The sequence below is a fragment of the Hakea prostrata genome, chromosome 3 (genome assembly GCF_041222555.1).
Source record: "Hakea prostrata isolate BN-2017 chromosome 3, UWA_Hpros_2, whole genome shotgun sequence".
NCBI classification, from domain to species: Eukaryota; Viridiplantae; Streptophyta; class Magnoliopsida; order Proteales; family Proteaceae; genus Hakea; species Hakea prostrata.
The window spans coordinates 24,282,546-24,303,145 of record NC_142602.1 but is presented as its reverse complement, the minus strand read 5'-3'; the positions used below and the strand labels follow the sequence as shown (position 1 = coordinate 24,303,145).

General features: G+C 42.1%; 1 protein-coding gene across 2 annotated transcripts in view; it reads right to left on the bottom strand.

The window, feature by feature from the left end:
• Positions 1 to 20,600, bottom strand: part of SCA3 (DNA/RNA polymerases superfamily protein) — a 42,185-nt gene continuing 21,585 nt past the window's right edge. For both annotated transcript variants that reach the window (XM_089149983.1, XM_089149984.1), the window contains 9 exons: positions 20,365 to 20,435; positions 19,633 to 19,717; positions 19,352 to 19,504; positions 8,866 to 8,940; positions 8,658 to 8,747; positions 7,870 to 7,917; positions 7,557 to 7,671; positions 1,509 to 1,612; positions 1 to 1,359 (listed from right to left, as the gene is read on the bottom strand). In XM_089149983.1, the coding sequence (XP_089006109.1) occupies positions 1,249 to 1,359; positions 1,509 to 1,612; positions 7,557 to 7,671; positions 7,870 to 7,917; positions 8,658 to 8,747; positions 8,866 to 8,940; positions 19,352 to 19,504; positions 19,633 to 19,717; positions 20,365 to 20,435 (852 nt within the window). In that variant the 3' untranslated portion in view covers positions 1 to 1,248. The remainder of the gene's footprint in view (positions 1,360 to 1,508; positions 1,613 to 7,556; positions 7,672 to 7,869; positions 7,918 to 8,657; positions 8,748 to 8,865; positions 8,941 to 19,351; positions 19,505 to 19,632; positions 19,718 to 20,364; positions 20,436 to 20,600) is intronic.

Sequence of the window (20,600 nt, the reverse complement as noted above, 5' to 3'; positions counted from 1 at the left end):
GGTATCACCTATGGAGGTTGTTCGAAGGGCCCAGAAACAATTTGCAGATGGTGCCAAGCTCCATAATTGAGGCCCTAAAGTTCAAGACCATGTTAATAGCTCATGCCCAGTGGAAGGATGGCACTTGGACCACCCCCACCAGCCTGGTTCGTGAAGTTGAACATTGATGCAACATGGAAAGAATCTATGGAGGGGTTGAGCTATAGTCCCCAGTTCAGCAAGCGAGCCACTTTGTGCTGCTCTCTCTATAGGTGGATCTGGTTAATGTACTTGAAAGTAAAGCCATGGCCATGAGGAAGGGCTTGCTTTCATGTGCTGCTGAAGGTTTTGATTTTATTCAGATTGAGTCAAACTGCTACAAATTGGTGAAAGCTACAAATGTGGAAACACATACTCTACTCCAAAGCAGTGTAGTTCAAAAGGCTAATCACTACCAGACATGAGGTTGGGGACGAAATTACAGGAGGGAAAAAAAAAAAAACTCTCCCTCTCAACTTATTGCCCGTGATACAATTACAACATTATACACATTTTACTTTTTCTAGGAAAATTTTCCTGAGAACTCCACCCTGCCCCCACTTGCAGCTCAAAATTTTCAGGCTATACATACAAGCCTTGTGCGAAATAGGAAGGCCAACGCACAAGTGAATTCAGTGAAGAGAGTACGAAAGCATGTATCAGGTGTGGCATCAACTTCTGATGAGGCAAATCCAGCAGTCATGCACCCAGAATACACAGCAATGAAAAAAATCTACTTCGTAGCAATCTCTCCTTTTCGTTTACTCAGCGGAAGTCCCAAGACCTCTAGGAAACACTTTTGACTCTGGCTGGATGAAGGTTAGTAAACCAGTTGGGAAACACCCTCAAAATGTGGAAGTCGAAACAATCTCTGCTCGTTTAGTATTGCATTGGCATAATCTCCAGAAATATCATTAAATGGAAAATCACTGATGCACTGCATAACACTGCACCGAGTTTATTCTCCCTTGGATAACACTTCAACTTCTCACATCACTTGGGTGGAAGCTACAGAAGAACACCAGCCATTTTACCAACCTATACATCATGACCTCTCTGTATTCTTTTCCCCTCCATTATGTTCAGCCTGATTCTTTATGATCCATAATCTAGTTATTCTCATGAAAGAATTGAGTGGTCTTCACAGAACACACTGGGACCAACACTTCTTCATTCCCTGCATGTGTCCTGTTCCGCCAGATTTGGAACTCCACAAATCAGCAGAAAGACTCAGTTGAAAAAATATGGAGACTTCAGTACTTCCCTCAAATTGAAGTTTCCTCTGTCAGGAAGGGGAGGAAATGACAATGCTGGATATGATGTCTGGAAGCCTTCTAGCAACTGAGAACAGTAAGAAACAGATGTGGGATCAATAAAAATAAGTAAATAAATAAATAAAGTCTCCTCAGGGCACTGGTGGCCATAAAACACAAATAACCTTCAACTAAGACTTATTCCCATGCTATTGAAAACTAAATAAAAATGCTTACTTTCTCTAGTACAGGCATACTGTAAAGCTCAACAAATTTTTCCCTGAGGATCTGATTCATCTTGTCCACATCGCATGCATGTGTCCAGAATGAGTCATGAACCCCTGCAATAGATTTGAGGTAAGGGATTTCAGATTCATTTCAAAACAAAAGCTTACAAAGCAGGATGGAACATGTGGATGTGGATGGCTATTGTTTCCTTCTACTATGAGGGTAGAATCTATGACCCTAAAAACCTTCCCTTCTACTGTAACACTGTCATAAGGGATTTATTTTGAGACATTACGAGATGACTAGGCATCACAAGTGCGATATTTCAAAAATGACAAAAGCATCACAAGTGCAATATTTCAAAATGACGAAAGCATCACAAGTGCGATTATACAAAATGACAACGGCATTGCACGTGCGATATTTTTTCTTTTTGGATGAATGAATAATTAAATTGACAAAGGAAAAAACAAAAGGAAAAAACAACAAACAGCCTCTCCATGGGAGACTGGAAAGAGGAAGTGAGACCCCAGGATACAACAATAAGCTTGTTCCTTGGGGTGTCATCAACAGGGGGATGGTGAAGAGAAGAAACTCTAGCAGAAACATCAAAATAGATGGCTTTCCAAATCATTTCAATTGAATAGGATTTGGAGGTCCATCTACTAAGGTTGCGCTCCCACCAAAGGTGATGAATAGAAGCACTGAAGACTAGCTTACAGATCCGGTCACAAATGGAAGAACCTGAGAAGCTCCTCAAAATCCAAGACCAACCCTTAGCAAATCCAAAGGAGCGACGCGAACGGGGCCAAATAGAAGCAAGGGCTTTTCTCCAAAGGGAATTGGAGAAAGGGCAAAGGAAAAAAAGGTGGTCAATGTCTTCATGGTCGCACCAACAAAGGGTACAATTTGGGTTAGCGGGGATGTGACAACTAATGAGGAAGGCTTGGATGGGGAGGGCAAGCATGAGGGCTCTCCAAAGGGTAAGAGATTGGCGGGAGATTTGACCTTTGAACCAGACCAACAGGGGCCAGAGGGGAAGGGGAAGGGGTGCGGAGGAGGTCCCAAACTGAGAAAGTGGTGAATTTTTTAGAAGGGGTAGGGAGCCAAACTGTAATATCATGAGGTGAGTTTGAAAGAGATGGGAGAGAATTCCAGACTTGTGTGAGACAGGGGTGAGGGAGAGGGGTCCAAGAGCCATCGGAAATGAAGTGGGAAAGGGGGGTGGATTTGGGGATATGAGAGTTATAGATAGTGCGGGGGCCGAGGAGAGTAAAAAGAATGTCCACCAGATGCCACGGGTCAAGCCAAAAGGAGGTGGTGGTGCCAGAGGAAATGAAAGAAGAGATTGCCACGAGCACATGCGGCCTAAGAAGGAGAAGCTTTCTCCAAACCCAAGAAGGGTTGGAGGGAATGGGGATGGTCTAGAAAGAGTCAGAATGGAGGAGGTGAGAGTGAACCCAATTGACCCAAATAGAATCTTTTCTGGAAACAATTTTCTAGATGAGCTTGAGTAGACAAGCTAGATTGACATCCAAGATGCGGCAAATTCCCATACCTCCTTCGGGATTTGGGCGGCATATAGCCGATCAATTGATGGGGGTGAAGGAGCGGGAGGCTTCTTGACCCTTCCAAAGGAAAGCACAAAAAAGAGATTCCATAGCATTAATGGTAGATTTGGGAAGGGAGAAGATACCACACCAATAAAGATATGACGAATGGAGGACAGACTTGATGAGCTCAACTTGACCAGCAAATGAGAGGAGCTTGCCTTTCCAAAGTTGAAGCTTCTTTCGAATATGGTCAAGCATGAGAGAACAGTGGTGACGAGTGAGCCTGCCAGGGATAAGGGGAAGACTCAGGTAGGACACCAGGAACGAACCAGGCTTAAACCCTGTGAGCTAGAGGAGAGAGGAGCGCAAGCAGTCAGGGATGTCAGAGATAAAGATGGTAGATTTATCAAGGTTGACTTTGAGGCCGAATAGGGTCTCAAAATTAGAGAGAGTTGAGATGATGGAGGAAATGGATTGGTGATTAGCTTTGGAGAAGATCATAAGATCATCAACGAAAGCAAGGTGGGAGATTGAGAGACTTGCATTTGGGAATGGGGGAGATAAGATGCTGATCAGTGCTCGATTGGAGGATACGAGACAGGACCTCTAAAGTTAGAGAGAAGCGGTAAGGGGAGAGAGGGTAACCGAGACCCTAGGATGGGCCTTGTGAGAGGTTATGTATGAAAATAAGGAAGAGAAAAAAGATATTTTCCGTTGTTCCCGGTGCCTGTGGTTTTTTTTTAGCGTGGGTTGGTGTTTTCCCCTTTGCCTACTTTTCTTTTTTTTTTTTTGTTTTTTGGATTTTTGGTTTTTGTTGGGTTGGTTTTCTTTTTTGGCTGTTTTCTTTTCCTTTTTTTTTCTCTCTTTGTGTGTTTTTGGGTTGTCTTGCGGTTGGTTGGGTGTTTCGAGCCTCGTTGTTTGTGTCCTGGTTGTGTGTGACTTTGGAAAACAACCGGAAGAAGTTATGGAGCTATTCTTCAGATGGACCCCTCCCAGGCTGCCATGAAATCCCGATCCTCTGTGTTGCGCCATATTTGAAAAAGAGAGAAGAGAATAGAGAATCGTTTTGAAACCTACCGGATTAATTCCCCGGGTGTGCTCGATCCCGGTTTCACGGATCACCCCCTCCCCTGGTGGCGCCTTTCGTAGGAGAGAAGCAATGGAGATTTGGTTTTGGGTTTGGTTTGGTTCACACCATGATTTTGGGTTTGGTTCCTCCTTAGAGCCCGTCCTCTAATTTGGCCACTTCGGTCGTTGTTCTCCCATGCCCCGACTCCATTTAAAGTTGGGCCGCTTGGTTCCCGAACCCCCTTGGCCCAACCTATTTCATTCCCCCGCCCCCTACCTCTTGCCCAATCTCCCCCAATTCTCTTAACCCATGGTCGCCTTTGACACTACCCATTTAGACCCACCTTGGGCCCAACATATTTCCTTAACCCCCACCCATCCTATCTCGGGCCCATCTCGGACCCATTTACCCTCCCATCATTTTTTTAACCAAATCCCAACCCATTTCTCTTCACCCTTGGGTTTAAATATTGGACCCCACCCACCTCAACATTTTATGGGCCGGCCCATCGTTCCCCCCCTTCTTTTCATTACCATTGTCACAACCCCCCCCCCGCCTCCCCGGCCCCCTCTCGTCTCCCTCCGCCTGGCCGTTGCTGCCGCGGTCCCCGTCTTCCCCCCGCGCTCCCGGTGCTTCTGGGGTTTCGTCCCCCTCCTTTGTTTGGCGTTGTTTTGGCCCGGGCGTGTGTTTTGGCCTGGGGTTTTGTTCCTTTTTCGGCCCTCCCCTCTTCCTTCCTCCCTGGGCGGTGTTTTCGGCCGGTGTTTGGCCCTTGGGCCTTGTGGTGGGGTTGTTGGTTTTTGTTATTGGGGAAAGGGGGAGGGGGTTTTGTTCCGGGTGCCTGTGTGGGGGTTTTTTTGGGCGGTGGAGGTTGGTGTTTTGGGTTGTTGGCCCCCGTGGGTGTGGGGCTCCGCCGGTTTCTTGTTTTTCGCTTCTGTTGATTTTTGGGAATTTTTGGGTTTTCGGTAACCTTGACGGATACCCTCTTGAGAAGGAAAATAACCAACCAGGGAGTCATTAGTGATAATGGAGAAGAGGGGGGGGGGTTGAGATACAGATCTCAATCTAGTGGATGAAGGGGGCGGGAATCTTATGAGGGAGAGAACATCATTAATGAAGTCCCAACGGATAGAATCAAAAGCTTTATGGAGATCAACCTTCATGAGAGCGGCTGGAGAGTGGGAAGATCTATCAAAGCGTCGGACTATTTTCGCACAAAGAAGGATGCTAATAAGGGGTTGAGATACAGATCTCAATCCAGTGGATGAAGGGGGCGGGAATCTCATGAGGGAGAGAACATCATTAATGAAGTCCCAGCGGATAGAATCAAAAGCTTTATGGAGATCAACCTTCATGAGAGCGGCTGGAGAGTGGGAAGATCTATCAAAGCCTCGAACTATTTCGGCACAAAGGAGGATGCTAGTAAGGGGGATGTTATTAGCAATGCTTCGACTAGAGATAAAAGCGGATTGGTTGGAGCTTACTAGAAGGGGCATAACCTTCTTAAGCCTATTTGCAAGAACCTTAGAGATGAATTTGTAGAGGAGATTACAGAGGGAGATGGGCTGAAAATCCGAGAGCGAAGAAGCACCCAACTTTTTGGGGATAAGACAAAGGAAAGTTTGATTGATGGAGGAGAGTTGGAAAGGATTGAGGAAAAAGCTTTCACCAGATCATTCTCAATAAGATCCCGAGAAGAAAGAAAGAACCCCATACTGAATCAGTCAAGACCACGATTAGATTTATGGGAGTGGATAGCGAGAAGAATTTCCTAATAGGAAGGGATAGCACAGAAGGAGGGAATAAAGGAGGGGTCAAGAAATTTATTGAGGAGATCAGAGGGGAGAGGGGATCAGGGAGGGAGAAAAGGAGGGGAGAGGAGGTCGGAGAAGGAGACAACTTATACCTTGATCTTGGGGGGATCAGAAATCCAAGATCCATTGCTAGATAGGAGGATGGGAATGGAATGGAATTGAGGTTGAGGCGAGCTTTGAGGGACCTATGAAAATACGCGGTATTGGAGTCCCCGAGCTCAAGCCATTTTAACCGAGCTTTTTGGCAGAGAAAGCTTTCTTCTTGGGAGACAGGTCCTTGGAGAGCAAATTCTTAGAGTTTGCCAAAGAAGGATTGAAAGGATCATCATGAATGAGGGACTGGATACGAAGAAGATCTGATCGACAAGAAGTGATCCTAGAGGAGATATTACCAAAGGTGGAAGCATTCCAAGCTTGAAGAGTTTCTTTGGTGTTTTTGAGCTTACGGTCAAAAGCAATGGGGGGAGAGAATGACAGTGAACCGGCTTCTTCCAGGCCTCAGAGACATTGGATAAGGAGGAACCACTGGAAGCCCACATGTCAAAATATTTAAATGGCTTAGGGCCAAAGGAAAGGGGGGGGGGGGGAAGAATGTGGACAGGACAGGGGGAATGATCGGAAAGGCTAGGAGGAGAGAATGAGGCATGCGATGAAGGAAACTTAGACAGCCAATGATCATTAGTGAGGAACCGGTCTAGCTTAGAAGCAATTCTGGCCGAGCCCACACGGTGGTTATGCCAAGTAAGAAGATGGCCTGACCAACGGAGATCTAAAAGGCCAAAGTCTTCTATACAAGAGTTGAAAGCATCAACCGCAGCCGGGTGAGGGGGGTGACCCCCGATACGCTCATGAGAAGAGCGAACAATATTGAAATCTCCACCAATGCACCAAGGCTGATCATCCGAAATGGAAGAAGAGATGAATCGGATATCCTCCCAAAGAGGGACGCGATGGCAAGCACGATTGCACGTGCAATATTACAAAAGGGTAAAAGAAAAACTCCAGTAGAACACTGTACCCATCCAGTACCAGAAGAGTGATATGTGTAATCTATTCAATCGAAGTAATGGAAAAGGGAATAATGAAAAACATCACCAGAAGAAAAGTTTTTAACAATATAAAAAAGTTAATAAAGAATAGTTGAAGAAACACTACAAGAACACCAAGGATTTCTTTTATTCAGATAACTTTAAAAGAAAATACAAAAGTTAATAAAGGATAGTTGAAGAAACACTACAAGACACCAAGGATTTCTTTTATTAGGATAACTTTAAAAGAACACACAAAAGTTAATAAAGAATAGTTGAAGAAACACTACAAGAACACCAAGGATTTTTTTATCAGGATAACTTTAAAAGAACATACAAAACTAAAAATAATAAGAAAACGACAGCCATAAACAGAAAGAGATAATGATTGTGGTGCAAAAAAGAAATCCAACATGCTTCTTTTCTATTCCAATTCGAAAAAAAAGAACTAAGGATTTCTTACATTCCTCTTTTTTCTCTTTTTTTTTTTGGTTTATTTCCAGATACCCATGATCCATGATGATGTACTTTAGTCCCTCTGAGTTTCTCCTAGGATGTATTTATGGTGCTTCGAAATAAAATTTGGAAATACAAACCTGCAAAATGTAAGCCAGCATCTCTGCAGGCAATAGCCGTCATCATCATGTGTGAACCATCAAGAGAGTGCACAAAATTTGGAGGAAATGCAGTCCGTTGCCTTTTTGCATCAATCTGAAGTTGGGGAAGATAGTTCTATTAGTAGAGAGTTTCTCTTCTCTGTTTCCAGGCAAATGAGAAAGAACTATTTTCAAGTAAAATTATACTCATGTTTTTACCCGAAAAGCTCCTCCTATGTGTGTTTACTTGAAAAAAAGACAAAGATTCAAGGCAAGAAAAAGCAAATAACAGGAAGAATGTCAAGAACCTAACCTTATCACCCTCCCGCTGCAAAGCCAAAACCTGAAGTGAAGTTCTTATCTGCAACATATCACAGAATGGTGAAATAGTTAGAGCTTAGTAGTTAGTACCTGGAGTAACCACCGAAAAAGTCGGAACATATGAGGCAATTCAATTCAACATTGAGAAAATTTAGCAGCAAGAAAAATTCAAAGCACTCTGACTCTGACATCTATGTCACTGTTAGGTTTGAGGAAATTTAGTGGGATGGGCAATGAACAGTAAACTAGAACAAATTTGTGGAATAAATTTATCGTAGAATTTTTTTGGGGGGTGTTGAAGTTGAACGATCAGCATTATCAGATAAGCTATAAATGCTAAAATTTGGCTTCTTTGGTAAAGTATGGTGCAGTAAAAATTCATCTGTAATAGTTTTTGGTGGGTGACGGCTTGTTTATCACATAACTCTTGAAAGCATAGTTATCAACATGTTGCCTATAAGTTCACATTGATTCACGTTTACAGTTTTACTTTGTGATGAATATAATTACATTATATCTTATGCTCTGTTAATTACATGTTTGTTTTCTCATATTAGGTCATTACTACAATGTCGTGTTGCATTCACACAGATCCTATGTTGCATACTGTTGGATTGAGCAGGGAACCCAAAGGGCAGAATGAAATCCAAACTTCAGAGATTTCTTTTGCAACTTCAAGATTTCAAAGATATATCATTCATCAATTCCATATTCATACACTAAAAGATAAGTTAGCATTTAATTTAGAGTTGCAGTACAGCATCAATCCTGACTACTCACAAGATGCCTTTCTGTTTTACGATAAGGCTGCACAACCGGGAGGCCAAGTGGAGTTGTCCATCTCACAGGTTGATTATCTGAAGCAATAACCTGTTGAGAGTTCCATCGTCTTGGATTCAGAAGTGAGACAAGAACTTCCAAGTAATTTTGTTGTCATTGGAGTAAACAAACTATGCACAACATTGTGGGGGGGGGGTAATAACCATACCTTTGCACAGTCACCAAGCCACCCCATAATGGCACGTGCTGCTTGGAACATCTCTCCTAGAGCAGTCAGTGTGACCTACACACACACAGAGTTGTCAATGACCTTATGAAAATACTTTTAACTATTCAGCATAACCTGTTAAAAAGAAAGGGGGGGGGGGAGTTCTCAGAAAGTAGGAAAGAAAGTTTTCAGAACAGCATAACTATTAAAGTATTAAATATATAGCCTGGCACTTACCCTGAGGGCCGAGATGATTTTTTTCTTTCTTTCTTTGGGGGGGGGGGGGGAGTGGGGAGCTGCCGGAAATCAGGAAAGCCTAATACTGATGCAGAATTTCAGCAAAAAAGCCAAGATGGGCCTAGGTTCTCTGTCGTGATGGAGCAGTTCTATAAATCTAATGTTAGGGAATTATGTCCTTATTTGGGACTAAGTAGTTAGTTTCTATCTGGATTACTTTAGTAGCATCAATAGTTTCTAATTGTATTTTCCTATTACTTAAGTAATACATGTGTGGACCTATTCATTTAGTAATTCCTTTTGGAGGGAGTAGATTCTCCTACACATTTGTAAGGGTTTTAGAGTCAAAACTAATTTCTTTGATGTCCATTTCTGTTTGACATAGTGAGCACAGTGAGATGCCATAGGATTAGTGAGAGACTAACCTAGAGGGTTAGGGGCCTCAGGCACACCCCCTTCTTTCTTCTTCTTTTACATTCCTTTGCATCCTTCTGAAGTTGTGCTATTGCCAACTGGAACGAGAAAAGATGGTGTGCTATATTGTTTGTGGTGATCTAAGAACAAAAGCAAACCTTTCCTGGCAGTTTTCTGCAGAAATCTTTGTCCAAACGTAACTTCCAATCTTGCTGCTAATTCCCCAGGGATTTGAAGTGTTCTTTTAGTGTTAGTGGCATACTATTACTAACCTAACAAGAGTCAGGTTCCATTTTTTGGTAGTATCTTGTCCCTCATCACACCTTCTGTTAGTGGCTGACTGTAAGTTTTTACTTTACTCCCTGTAATTTTGTTCTTGAGCCATTATTTACTATCCAACCGTCATCTTTGGCTGATCTTTTTAAGTGTTCAGGACTTCAAAAAGCCTTCAATCCTACACCAGTACGCAACTGAGTTACTACAAGCTACTAGTGTTGATCGATCAAAAGCTGCTGGTTTGGGAATCTCTGAAACTTCAATTCCAATTGTCTGTTTTCAGAGATAAATTCAGGTATTCTTATAATTAAAATTTAAAATCACATAGTGTTAGTGTCAATCTGAACGTGTTCTAAGAATCAAAGTTTTTACCTAGTTTCTCGTTCTAGCAGAAGTTGCCATAGACAGGAACTCCGCTATGTGCACAAATCAGACCCTTAGATTGTGTATAACCTGTGGGTCTTAATACTAGTCCCTTTTTACCAGAATATCCATCCTACAGTGGCATTTGGGGGTCTTAAATGCTGGTTAGTGGACTTTGCCTCCATCAAATATTTATATCTATAATGAGGACATGACTTTAGGGAAAAAAATTAACAAGTTTAACTAACTCAAACATTTGGGCACGGTTTTACTGGGTTTGTAGGGAAACTCGACCAGTCCAAGATCAATAATAAATATTTTATTCTAAGTTCATAATAACATGCCTTGTCTCAAAAGCACAATCCAAAGTCGTACAAGACATCTGGTGATGTGAACCAGTATCTAGGGTTTAGTTGATTGAATTTTGCCCTATAACCAAGCTCAATTCCAGGATCCTCTTCCCTGAGAATCAACAATCTTGTAAGGCTGCAAACACCTTCAGTGGATGGGTTAGGTTAGAGTTGGGGGGGCAGGTTCAGCCAGGCTTAGGGGTTTATGTTTTTAGGTTTAAGGGCTTGAGACATTGCTGTAATTGCTATTTCAGGTCTGAATTTTATAGTTTAAGGTTTAGAAATCTAGAGTTTGATAAGAATTAGAGTTTCTGAGGTTTGGATCAAGGTAAGGCCGAGTTTCACTCAGGGTTGAATCAATCTAATTCTAAAAGGTTTTAAGGTTTGGATGGAAGGTTAAAGAGATTTAGGAATTGGAAGATTCTAGGGTAAGGTTTCTAATGAAGAAGATGGAATATACAGAATTTTCCAGGGTTCTGATGAAGGAAAGGGAGTGGGGATGGGATCAAGTGTGAGTAAGGGGATAGGGAAGCTAATCCTAAAGGGTGAAGGGATTGGGGTTAGGGTTTATAAGATATAGGTGTTCTAGGGTTGGGAATAATTCTGGTTTTAGTTTTCTGGAAAAATCCTAAGCTGCTGCAGGTAGGAAAAGAAGAAAAGAAGAAGAAAGGTTATGAGGGAGGGGCTGTAACTATGATTTAGGGTTAGGGGAGGGTTGGGGGTTGACTAAAAATGAAGGGGGAGGGGTACTAAGGATACCACAGCGGTTGGGAGGGGGCTGGGGTTGTCTCCGATGGAGGGAAGGGCTGGGATTCTAAACACTAGGGTTTAGAAGGATGGGGAAGGGGGCTGGTACTTATGTGGGAGTGGATTAGGGTTGCTGTACTTTGAAAAAGAATGCTGGAGTTGAAGAAAAGCTGCAAAATACACTCTTGAAGTTGCTGCAGGTCCACTCTAGGAAACCATGACTTCTCTAGCTTGCCTCCAAACTCAATCTCAATTTTATTTATCAAATCAATCTGCTGTTTACAAGGTTTGAAGGCTTATTTATCACCTACTGAAGGAAATTATACTAGGACTCAACTCAAGAGATCAAACTTGAATTCTAATTTGCAATCCAAGTCTAACTAAAACACACAAGGAATCTTCATTACTAACTCTAGCGATTTCCAATTTGAATTCTAAGAGTAGATGTAGGTTCCTCGCAAGGAGATAGGACAACTCTAATGGACTCCCTCAAAAATTAGGAATCCCACTCTAATCAAGACTCTTCAATAACTTGCAAACTTAGGATTCAAATTCAGTAATAGAAGTAGATCTAGAGTCACACTAACGTGATGGACCCAATGACACCTGTTGGACTCAACAAAAAATTGCAAAAATGACCAAAATACCCCTGGTGGAATTATGGGCCGTAGGGTTTGGGGAAGCAACCCTAGGCCCTATGCAGCCCCTGAAAATGGTTTACATCATCTGGTTTTCCTTAATACAATTGAATTTGCACATAAAGGTATCAAATAAGTGAATCTTCTGAGCCTAAATTCTTAAGGTTTAAATAACTCATTGGGATTTCTTGACCCCAGGTTTCAGGTATTCTTTTCAATCTGCTGTCTAGACTACTTGTTGTCCGTCTTACTTCTTTGTTACTCTCTTTTATTACTGAGTCAGCCTCCTCTGAATCCATGTACCAAATCCATTTAGTTGGGAACCAGGGATAAGGTTATGCTACCAAATCCAAAGCCTCTACACTGCTTAAAGTCATTTCCAGACTGTTAGGCCAGTCTACTAAAAAATTAGTCTCAATTAAGAACCACAAGATGCAATTACTTTTGTTCTCGTTTCCTTTCTTTTCCTCCATAACTCCTTAAGGTTGGATAATGCATCTATATTCCTTTCAAATAGACAGACATATGTTTCTCTTCCTTTTGTCCTGTGAACACTTGATTTAATGGGATTCTGATGAAACCCTAATACCATTTCCCAAAAATTCATACAAGAATGCAAGAAATAACAAGATAACACAAGTTTCTATGGTGCCAGTCACCCCCCCCACCTCACGGTGTTCCCTCAGCCTACGGCTGCCCACAAGACTCTCCAAAATTCGATGATCTTCCTTCCCTCTATTTATTATTTCAAATAACCCTAACTAACCCTCATTCCACAAGGCCTCTCATCCTAGGGTCCTACCCTAGGGATGAGGCCTTGTGGAATGAGGGTTAGTTAGGGTTACCCTAGGGATGAGGCCTTATGAGGGTTAGTTAGGGTTACCCTTGAGATGAGGCCTAGGGAATGAGGGTAGTTAGGGTTATGAGATAGAGGGAAAGAGGGAAGAGAGAGGGATCGAATTTTGGAGAGTCTTGTGGGCAGCCGTAGGCTGAGGGAACACCGTGAGGTGTGGGGGGGGGTGACTGGCACCATAGAAACCAGTGTTATCTTGTTATTTCTTGCATTCTTGTATGAATTTTTGGGAAATATTATTAGGGTTTCATCAATTGGTATCAGACCTGTAACGATCCAGGGAGGTGATGACATTGCCTTCGTTTTCTGGTGAAGGAGGAGTTCGAGAGATGGATTTTAGAGGTTCTTCTCTTCTGGCCGGGAGAACCAGATCGAGGAAGAGCAATGGTTGGGGGTAGCGATCCAACATCTGGAAGGAGAGGCACTTAATTGGATCTATCACAAGAATTGGACGGCATTTTCTTGGACGGGATTCAAAGAAGCCCTGAGGTGTGAGTTTAGCGAACCGACATCAAATTTGGAGATAGACAACAACCAGGTTGAGAAGTATCGAATGAAGGATGAAGTACTGCCGGCTACGGAAGTCACGCATCACCAAACGTGGAGCAAAAAGATGAAGATAGGATTGAGTGAAGATACCTACCGGACCAGAGTGGAGGAGCAATATTATGCCATAAAATCGAGATGCAGTGAAGTGAAGAAGCATAGAAGGAGGCCAGGTACAATCGATGGCAAGTTGCAGGCGGCCAAAAATTCTATTCGCAGGAAAGGAAGAAGACGGTGGAGTTTTAGGGTTTTTGAGGTTGGTTCGGCTCGACCCAAACCGGTCAATCAGTTTGGTTCAAACATTAAGGGCCAAGGAGCTTCTAATTCGGGCCCAATTCAGGTATGCTTAGAATCAGATTTAGAGCCCAAGAGATCCAAGTTCAAAGATTGGGCCGTACGTTTTCCTAAGAAACCCCCTTGGGCCCAACCCATTCCATTAATCCCAAGCCCATCGTATTTCATTAACTCAATATCCAACCCATATTTGTTAACCCATGATTTTAAGTGTTCATGTCTAGCCCATTTAATAGAATTATTTTGGGCCCATTACAGTTTCATAACCCAAAACCCAATCCCTACAATCAAACCAACGATCAGCCCATTACTCTTCACCCATGGGTTTAAGTATTTGGACCTTACTCCTTTTCATCATCACTCATGGGCCTGGCCCATTTTGTATACCCAAAATTCAAGCCTTTTCAGCATTACTTTAAACCCAAATAACTTAAACGGGTCAAAACCCAAACCCAAACCAAGCCTGAACCAAGAACTTGCCAGAAAATGGTCCAACCGAACCAACAAGTTGGGGAACCATCGTCTTCAACCTCTGAACTTCAGAATAGAAAGGGAGGCGGCAACGTTGGGGCTGCAGCGACTGAGGAAAATCCATCATCTTCCAACAGATTAACGCAGGCTCCTTGAGATCCAGCGGTGCGATGGGGATTAATTTTGTTGCAAGCAAAAAAAAAAAAAAAAAAAAAAACTCCAAGTCTGATTTTGAGCAGTGGGTGTGTTATTCAGCCTGAGAGGACGATATTGAATTACTACGGTTATGCGGCACCATCATACGACTAAACTTCAACAATTCCATCACCTTGGGGACAAAGTGATTTTCGAGGGGTCGGTAGTGTTAGGACCCTAGGAATGAGGCCTTGTGGAATGAGGATTAGTTAGGGTTACCCTAGGGATGAGGCCTTGTGGAATGAGGGTTAGTTAGGGTTATTTGAGATAATAAATAGAGGGAAAGAGGGAAGAGAGAGGGATGGAATTTTGGAGAGTCTTGTGGGTAGCCATAGGCTAAGGGAACACCGTGAGGTGTGGGGGGTGATTGGCACCATAGAAACCAGTATTATCTTGTTATTTCTGGCATTCTTGTATGAATTTTTGGGAAATATTATTAGGGTTTCATCACCTTTCTTGAACACTTAAAATCATGAACACATTTCATCATCACTCATGGGCTAGACATGAACACTTAAAATCATGGGTTAACAAATATGGTTTGGATATTGAGTTAATGAAATACCTACAATCAAACCACGATCACCCTCTCTTCCCCTGGGTTTGTTTTGGCCCTCCTTTTCTCTCCTCGTGGGGTTGGACTATTTCGTATACCCAAAATCCAAGCCTTTTCAGCATTGCTTTAAACCCAAATAACTCAAACGGGTCAAAACCCAAACCCAAACCAAGAACTTGCCAGAAAATGGTCCAACCGAACCAACAAGTTGGGGAACCATCGTCTTCAACCTCTGAACTTCAGAATAGAAAGGGAGGCGGCAAGGTTGGTGCTGCAGTGACTGAGGAAAATCCACCGTCTTCCAACAGCTGCACGCAGGCTCCTTCGAGATCCAGCGGTGCGATGGAGATTAATTTTGTTGCAGGCAAAAAAAAAAAAAAAAAAATGCTCCAAGTCTGATTTTGAGCAGTGGGTGTGTTATTCAGCTTGGGAGGATGATTTACTACGGTTATGCGGCACCATCACACGACTAAACTTCAACAATTCCATCACCTTGAGGACAAGGTAATTTTCGAGGGGCCGGTAGTGTTAGGACCCTAGGATGAGAGGCCTTGTGGAATGAGGGTTACTTAGGGTTATTTGAAATAATAAATAGAGGGAAGGAAGATCATCGAATTTTGGAGAGTCTTGTGGGCAGCCATAGGCTGAGGGAACACCGTGAGGTGTGGGGGGGGTGACTGGCACCATAGAAACCAGTGTTATCTTGTTATTTCTTGCATTCTTGTATGAATTTTTGGGAAATATTATTAAGGTTTCATCAATTGGTATCAGAGCTGTAATGATCCAGGGAGGTGATGACACTGCCTTCGTTTTCTGGTGAAGGAGGAGTTCAGAGATGGATTTTAGAGGTTCTTCTCTTCTGCTGGGAGAACCAGATCGAGGAAGAGCAGTGGTTGGGGGTAGTGATCCAACATCTGGAAGGAGAGGCACTTAATTGGATCTATCACAAGAATTGGACGGCATTTTCTTGGACGGGATTCAAAGAAGCCCTGAGGTGTGAGTTTAGCGAACCGACATCAAATTTGGAGATAGACAACAACCAGGTTAAGAAGTATCGAATGAAGGATGAAGTATTGCCGGCTACGGAAGTCACGCATCACTAAACGTGGAGCAAAAAGATGAAGATAGGATTGAGTGAAGATACCTACCGGACCAGAGTGGAGGAGCAATATTATGCCATAAAATCGAGATGCAGTGAAGTGAAGAAGCATAGAAGGATGCCAGGTACAATCGACGGCAAGTTGCAGGCGGCCAAAAATTCTATTCGCAGGAAAGGAAGAAGACGGTGGAGTTTTAGGGTTTTTGAGGTTGGTTCGGCTCGACCCAAACCGGTCAATCAGTTTGGTTCAAACATTAAGGGCCAAGGAGCTTCTAATTCGGGCCCAATTCAGGTATGCTTAGAATCAGATTTAGAGCCCAAGAGATTCAAGTTCAAAGATTGGGCCGTACGTTTTCCTAAGAAACCCCCTTGGGCCCAACCCATTCCATTAATCCTCAGCCCATCGTATTTCATTAACTCAATATCCAACCCATATTTGTTAACCCATGATTTTAAGTGTTCATGTCTAGCCCATTTAATATAATTATTTTGGGCCCATTACAGTTTCATAACCCAAAACCCAATCCCTACAATCAAACCCAACGATCAGCCCATTACTCTTCACCCATGGGTTTAAGTATTTGGACCTTACTCCTTTTCATCATCACTCATAGGACTGGCCCATTTCGTATACCCAAAATCCAAGCCTTTTCAGCATTACTTTAAACCCAAATAACTTAAATGGGTCAAAACCCAAACCCAAACCAAGCTTGAACCAAGAACTTGCCAGAAAATGGTCCAACCGAACCAACAAGTTGGGAAACCATCGTCTTCAACCTCTGAACTTTAGAATAGAAAGGGAGGCGGCAAGGTTGGGGCTGCAGCGACTGAGGAAAATCCATCGTCTTCCAACAGAAATAGTTAGGGTTAACCCATGATTTTAATAAAAGTGGTATAAAAAATTCTATTAAATGGGCTAGACATGAACACTTAAAATCATGGGTTAACAAATATGGGTTGGATATTGAGTTAATGAAATACGATGGGCTGGGGATTAATGGAATGGGCTGGGCCCAATTGGGTTTCTTAGGAAAACGTACGGCCCAATCTTTTAACTTGGATCTCTTGGGCTCTAAATCTGATTCTAAGCATACCTGAATTGGGCCCGAATTAGAAGCTCCTTGGCCCTTAATGTTTGAACCAAACTAATTGACCGGTTTGGGTCGAGCCGAACCAACCTCAAAAACCCTAAAACTCCACCATCTTCTTCCTTTCCTGCGAATAGAATTTTTGGCCGCCTGCAACTTGCCATCGATTGTACCTGGCCTCCTTCTATGCTTCTTCACTTCACTGCATCTCGATTTTATAGCAGAATATTGCTCCTCCACTCTAGTCCGGTAGGTATCTTCACTCAATCCTATCTTCATCTTTTTGCTCCACGTTTGGTGATGCGTGACTTCCGTATCCGGCAGTACTTCATCCTTCATTCGATACTTCTCAACCTGGTTGTTGTCTATCTCCAAGTTTGATGTCGGTTCGTTAAACTCACACCTCAGGGCTTCTTTGAATCCCGACCAAGAAAATGCCGTCCAATTCTTGTGATAGATCCAATTAAGTGCCTCTCCTTCCAGATGTTGGATCACTACCCCCAACCACTGCTCTTCCTCGATCTGGTTCTCCCAGCAGAAGAGAAGAACCTCTAAAATCCATCTCTGAACTCCTCCTTCACCAGAAAACGAAGGCAGTGTCATCACCTCCTTGGATCGTTACAGCTCTGATGCCAATTGATGAAACCCTAATAATATTTCCCAAAAATTCATACAAGAATGCAAGAAATAACAAGATAACACTGGTTTCTATGGTGCCAGTCACCCCCCCCCCACACCTCATGGTGTTCCCTCAGCCTACGGCTGCCCACAAGACTCTCCAAAATTCGATGATCTTCCTTCCCTCTTTCCCTCTATTTATTATTTCAAATAACCCTAACTAACCCTCATTCCACAAGGCCTCTCATCCTAGGGTCCTAATAGATTCCCTAAAACATCCCCTCAAAGTCTCAAACATGAATCAATGTTGCCAAACCTGACTGGAAGTATGGAACTATGTGACTAAGCAGAAAGCCCCACTGGTTGATTGGGGCTGACTATTTACCATGGTTTGGGCTTGGATAGGGCTGCAACTTGACAAATGCACTCAACTTGAAATTCTGGCAAGACCTTTACCAAAAGAAAACAAATCACTCTGTCAAACATGTTGCTTTCATATTTTTTTTTTGGTCTTCACTGGAATAAATGGAAACTACTAAACAGTAGAATAAGTTTGCTGCATTAGATGTAAGTCTACTAATTATTTATTTTTCTCAAAATAACTGTTGTTTGTTTCCCCCTTGTTTTCCTTTCTAAAGTCACCAAGGAAAGTTATAACGTATTTTTCCCAAGTGAAATTTGAACACTTTTAGGCCCAAAACCATTATGATGTTGATCGACATCTCAAGGAAAAAAGCCCAAATCAGTGTTCACCTGAACTGTGTCGCAGCCTCACATTTGCATTGCGAGGGGTGGTTTATAGAAGAAATTGTGGATCCATCAGGTGGAGAAATATTCTACCTTAATGCTGTCATCGTTTAGATTCTACTTTTTAGTTTTAGAGAGCATATTTTATTTCATTGCAATAGAATCTTAGGCAATTTCTAATTTCAGTAAGCACTACTTTTATAGTTTCTATAGTTAAATATGGCAATTATATTTAGAGAGAGTTTCCATCTTAGTTGCTTAGCTGATTTAGAGCTTCTACTTAGTTACTTAGATTTTACTTATATTCTTCTTATGTTCTTAAATTTATATTATTGAGACTTCTATTTTGTTAAGCTTGGGCCAAGCGATAAATAGGTTCTACCAGTATGAGAATTATGACTTTGATTAATGGGAACTTCTGCTGCTTGGTTGCAAGTGTTGGGTCTGAGGAAGACTAGTATCAACAGCTGAGATAGCTATAGGCAAGAGGCTTACTATCCCTACCCCCTAGCTTCTAAATCCTCTTCTTCTTCTTCTTGTTCTTTCATATGTAAACAGCAGGGAAAGGCAATAAAAGTTTTTAGTTATTCAATCTGTTCATCCTTTATTGTGTTGATCTGGCTGCAGTCGTTCACTTGCTTATTTTCCCTAGTTTGAGGTCGACTTTTACATTACACAATCTCATGTCTTCTTGTATTTACAATATGCCAACAAAGTCTAAATGGACCAATAGGAGACATATGGTACATACCAGAAGGTTCCAAAAGGACAAGGGAATACTGGTCGAAGTTGTGGGGAATGATTGGTTCCAAGTTACAGGCAGATATGGCCTTATGAAGAAATGCGGACCCATGAGGGAAAGCCAAGTAACTGGGATAAGGCTTCCAGAGTCATTTTGAAATGTTATTAATAATATGTTATTATACCAAATACTATGTAAAATGAGGTACTGACTCCAGTTAAAATCCTTGATTTTACATTTCAGGTTACCTACTTTAGCAGCATAGCAAGATGCACTAAACAGCAGCCTATCATCAGTGATATGACCCTTCTCCTGCAGCCTTCTTTTAATCTGCTCACGTGCCCCAACATAAGTAACGCCATATACTGAAGTCATCACTGTTTGCTTCACCAATTTCCGATCCACCTGAAAACTAGTAAACACTTGAAATCATCAGCTGAATTCTGAAAGCAGGTACTGAATGCAGTTTCCAATCAACATCCTCATTTCTGAATGAAGCATTCAAAACCAACACTTTAGAAGGGAAAACTGACCTGATCAATTAAGATCTTAGCTAATAAAGCAGTTCGGTTAGTTGCAGGATCCTTCTCTGAATCCATCTTCATGATGTCAAAAACCCTTAAGATTGGACAACAGATTACCTTCAGGGTCTTTCTTAATAAAATGGGATATATAAAAAGAGAGAAAAATCATGTGGCAGAAAAGCTTATACATGCAAAGCCAAATTCTTAGCACAACAATCAGGGGATGTACTGTCAACTGCAGAAAAAATGAACCAGTCATCCAACACACAGAATGTTCAACAGCAGTCTTGTTTTGTTGTTCGAGCGAGGGAAAACTCACCGTTGTTTATGATTTATTTAAAAATATAAAGGTAGGTGTATAGCTAGAAATTTATTTGATTGCTTGGGACTTGGGAGGTTGATCATGAAGCATTAGTCTCACTTCAGATTTTGAAACAGAAAAAATCTAATCAGACAAGGAATTGGCTCAGGAGATAACTGAAGAGGAAATGCTAATGGTGGCTCAGGGTTTCCCATTTTTTGTACAATGGCATATACAGACAAATATATGGTGCAGAATTGTATTTCGAAAAAGTTATACAGTGCATAACATGAAGCTCATCCATTGGATGGGATGAGATGCATTTGAGATTTTGCAAACTTCCATAGTTCTTGCCACCATCTCATCAAAGTTTAAAGATATTATAAGAAAGAGCTATTCATTTTCTTCAGAAAGATTTTCAGTCATGGATAACCTCATACCTAGATGCTATTTCTGAGTATACATCAGCAGGCTTCTCCCGAGCAACTAAGTTTACTGCAGCAGCTTCCAACTGAGATATAAACCCACCCAATGCAGGAAAAGATTGAAAAACAAGAAGGATCAGCAAATAAAAAAGACTAGGCAAGAAGCAATATAGTGTAAATAGAGCATGATTACAAGGTAAAGATGGCTGGAAGATAAGAATATGCAAATCTTCATCCCTAAGTAGTATCAA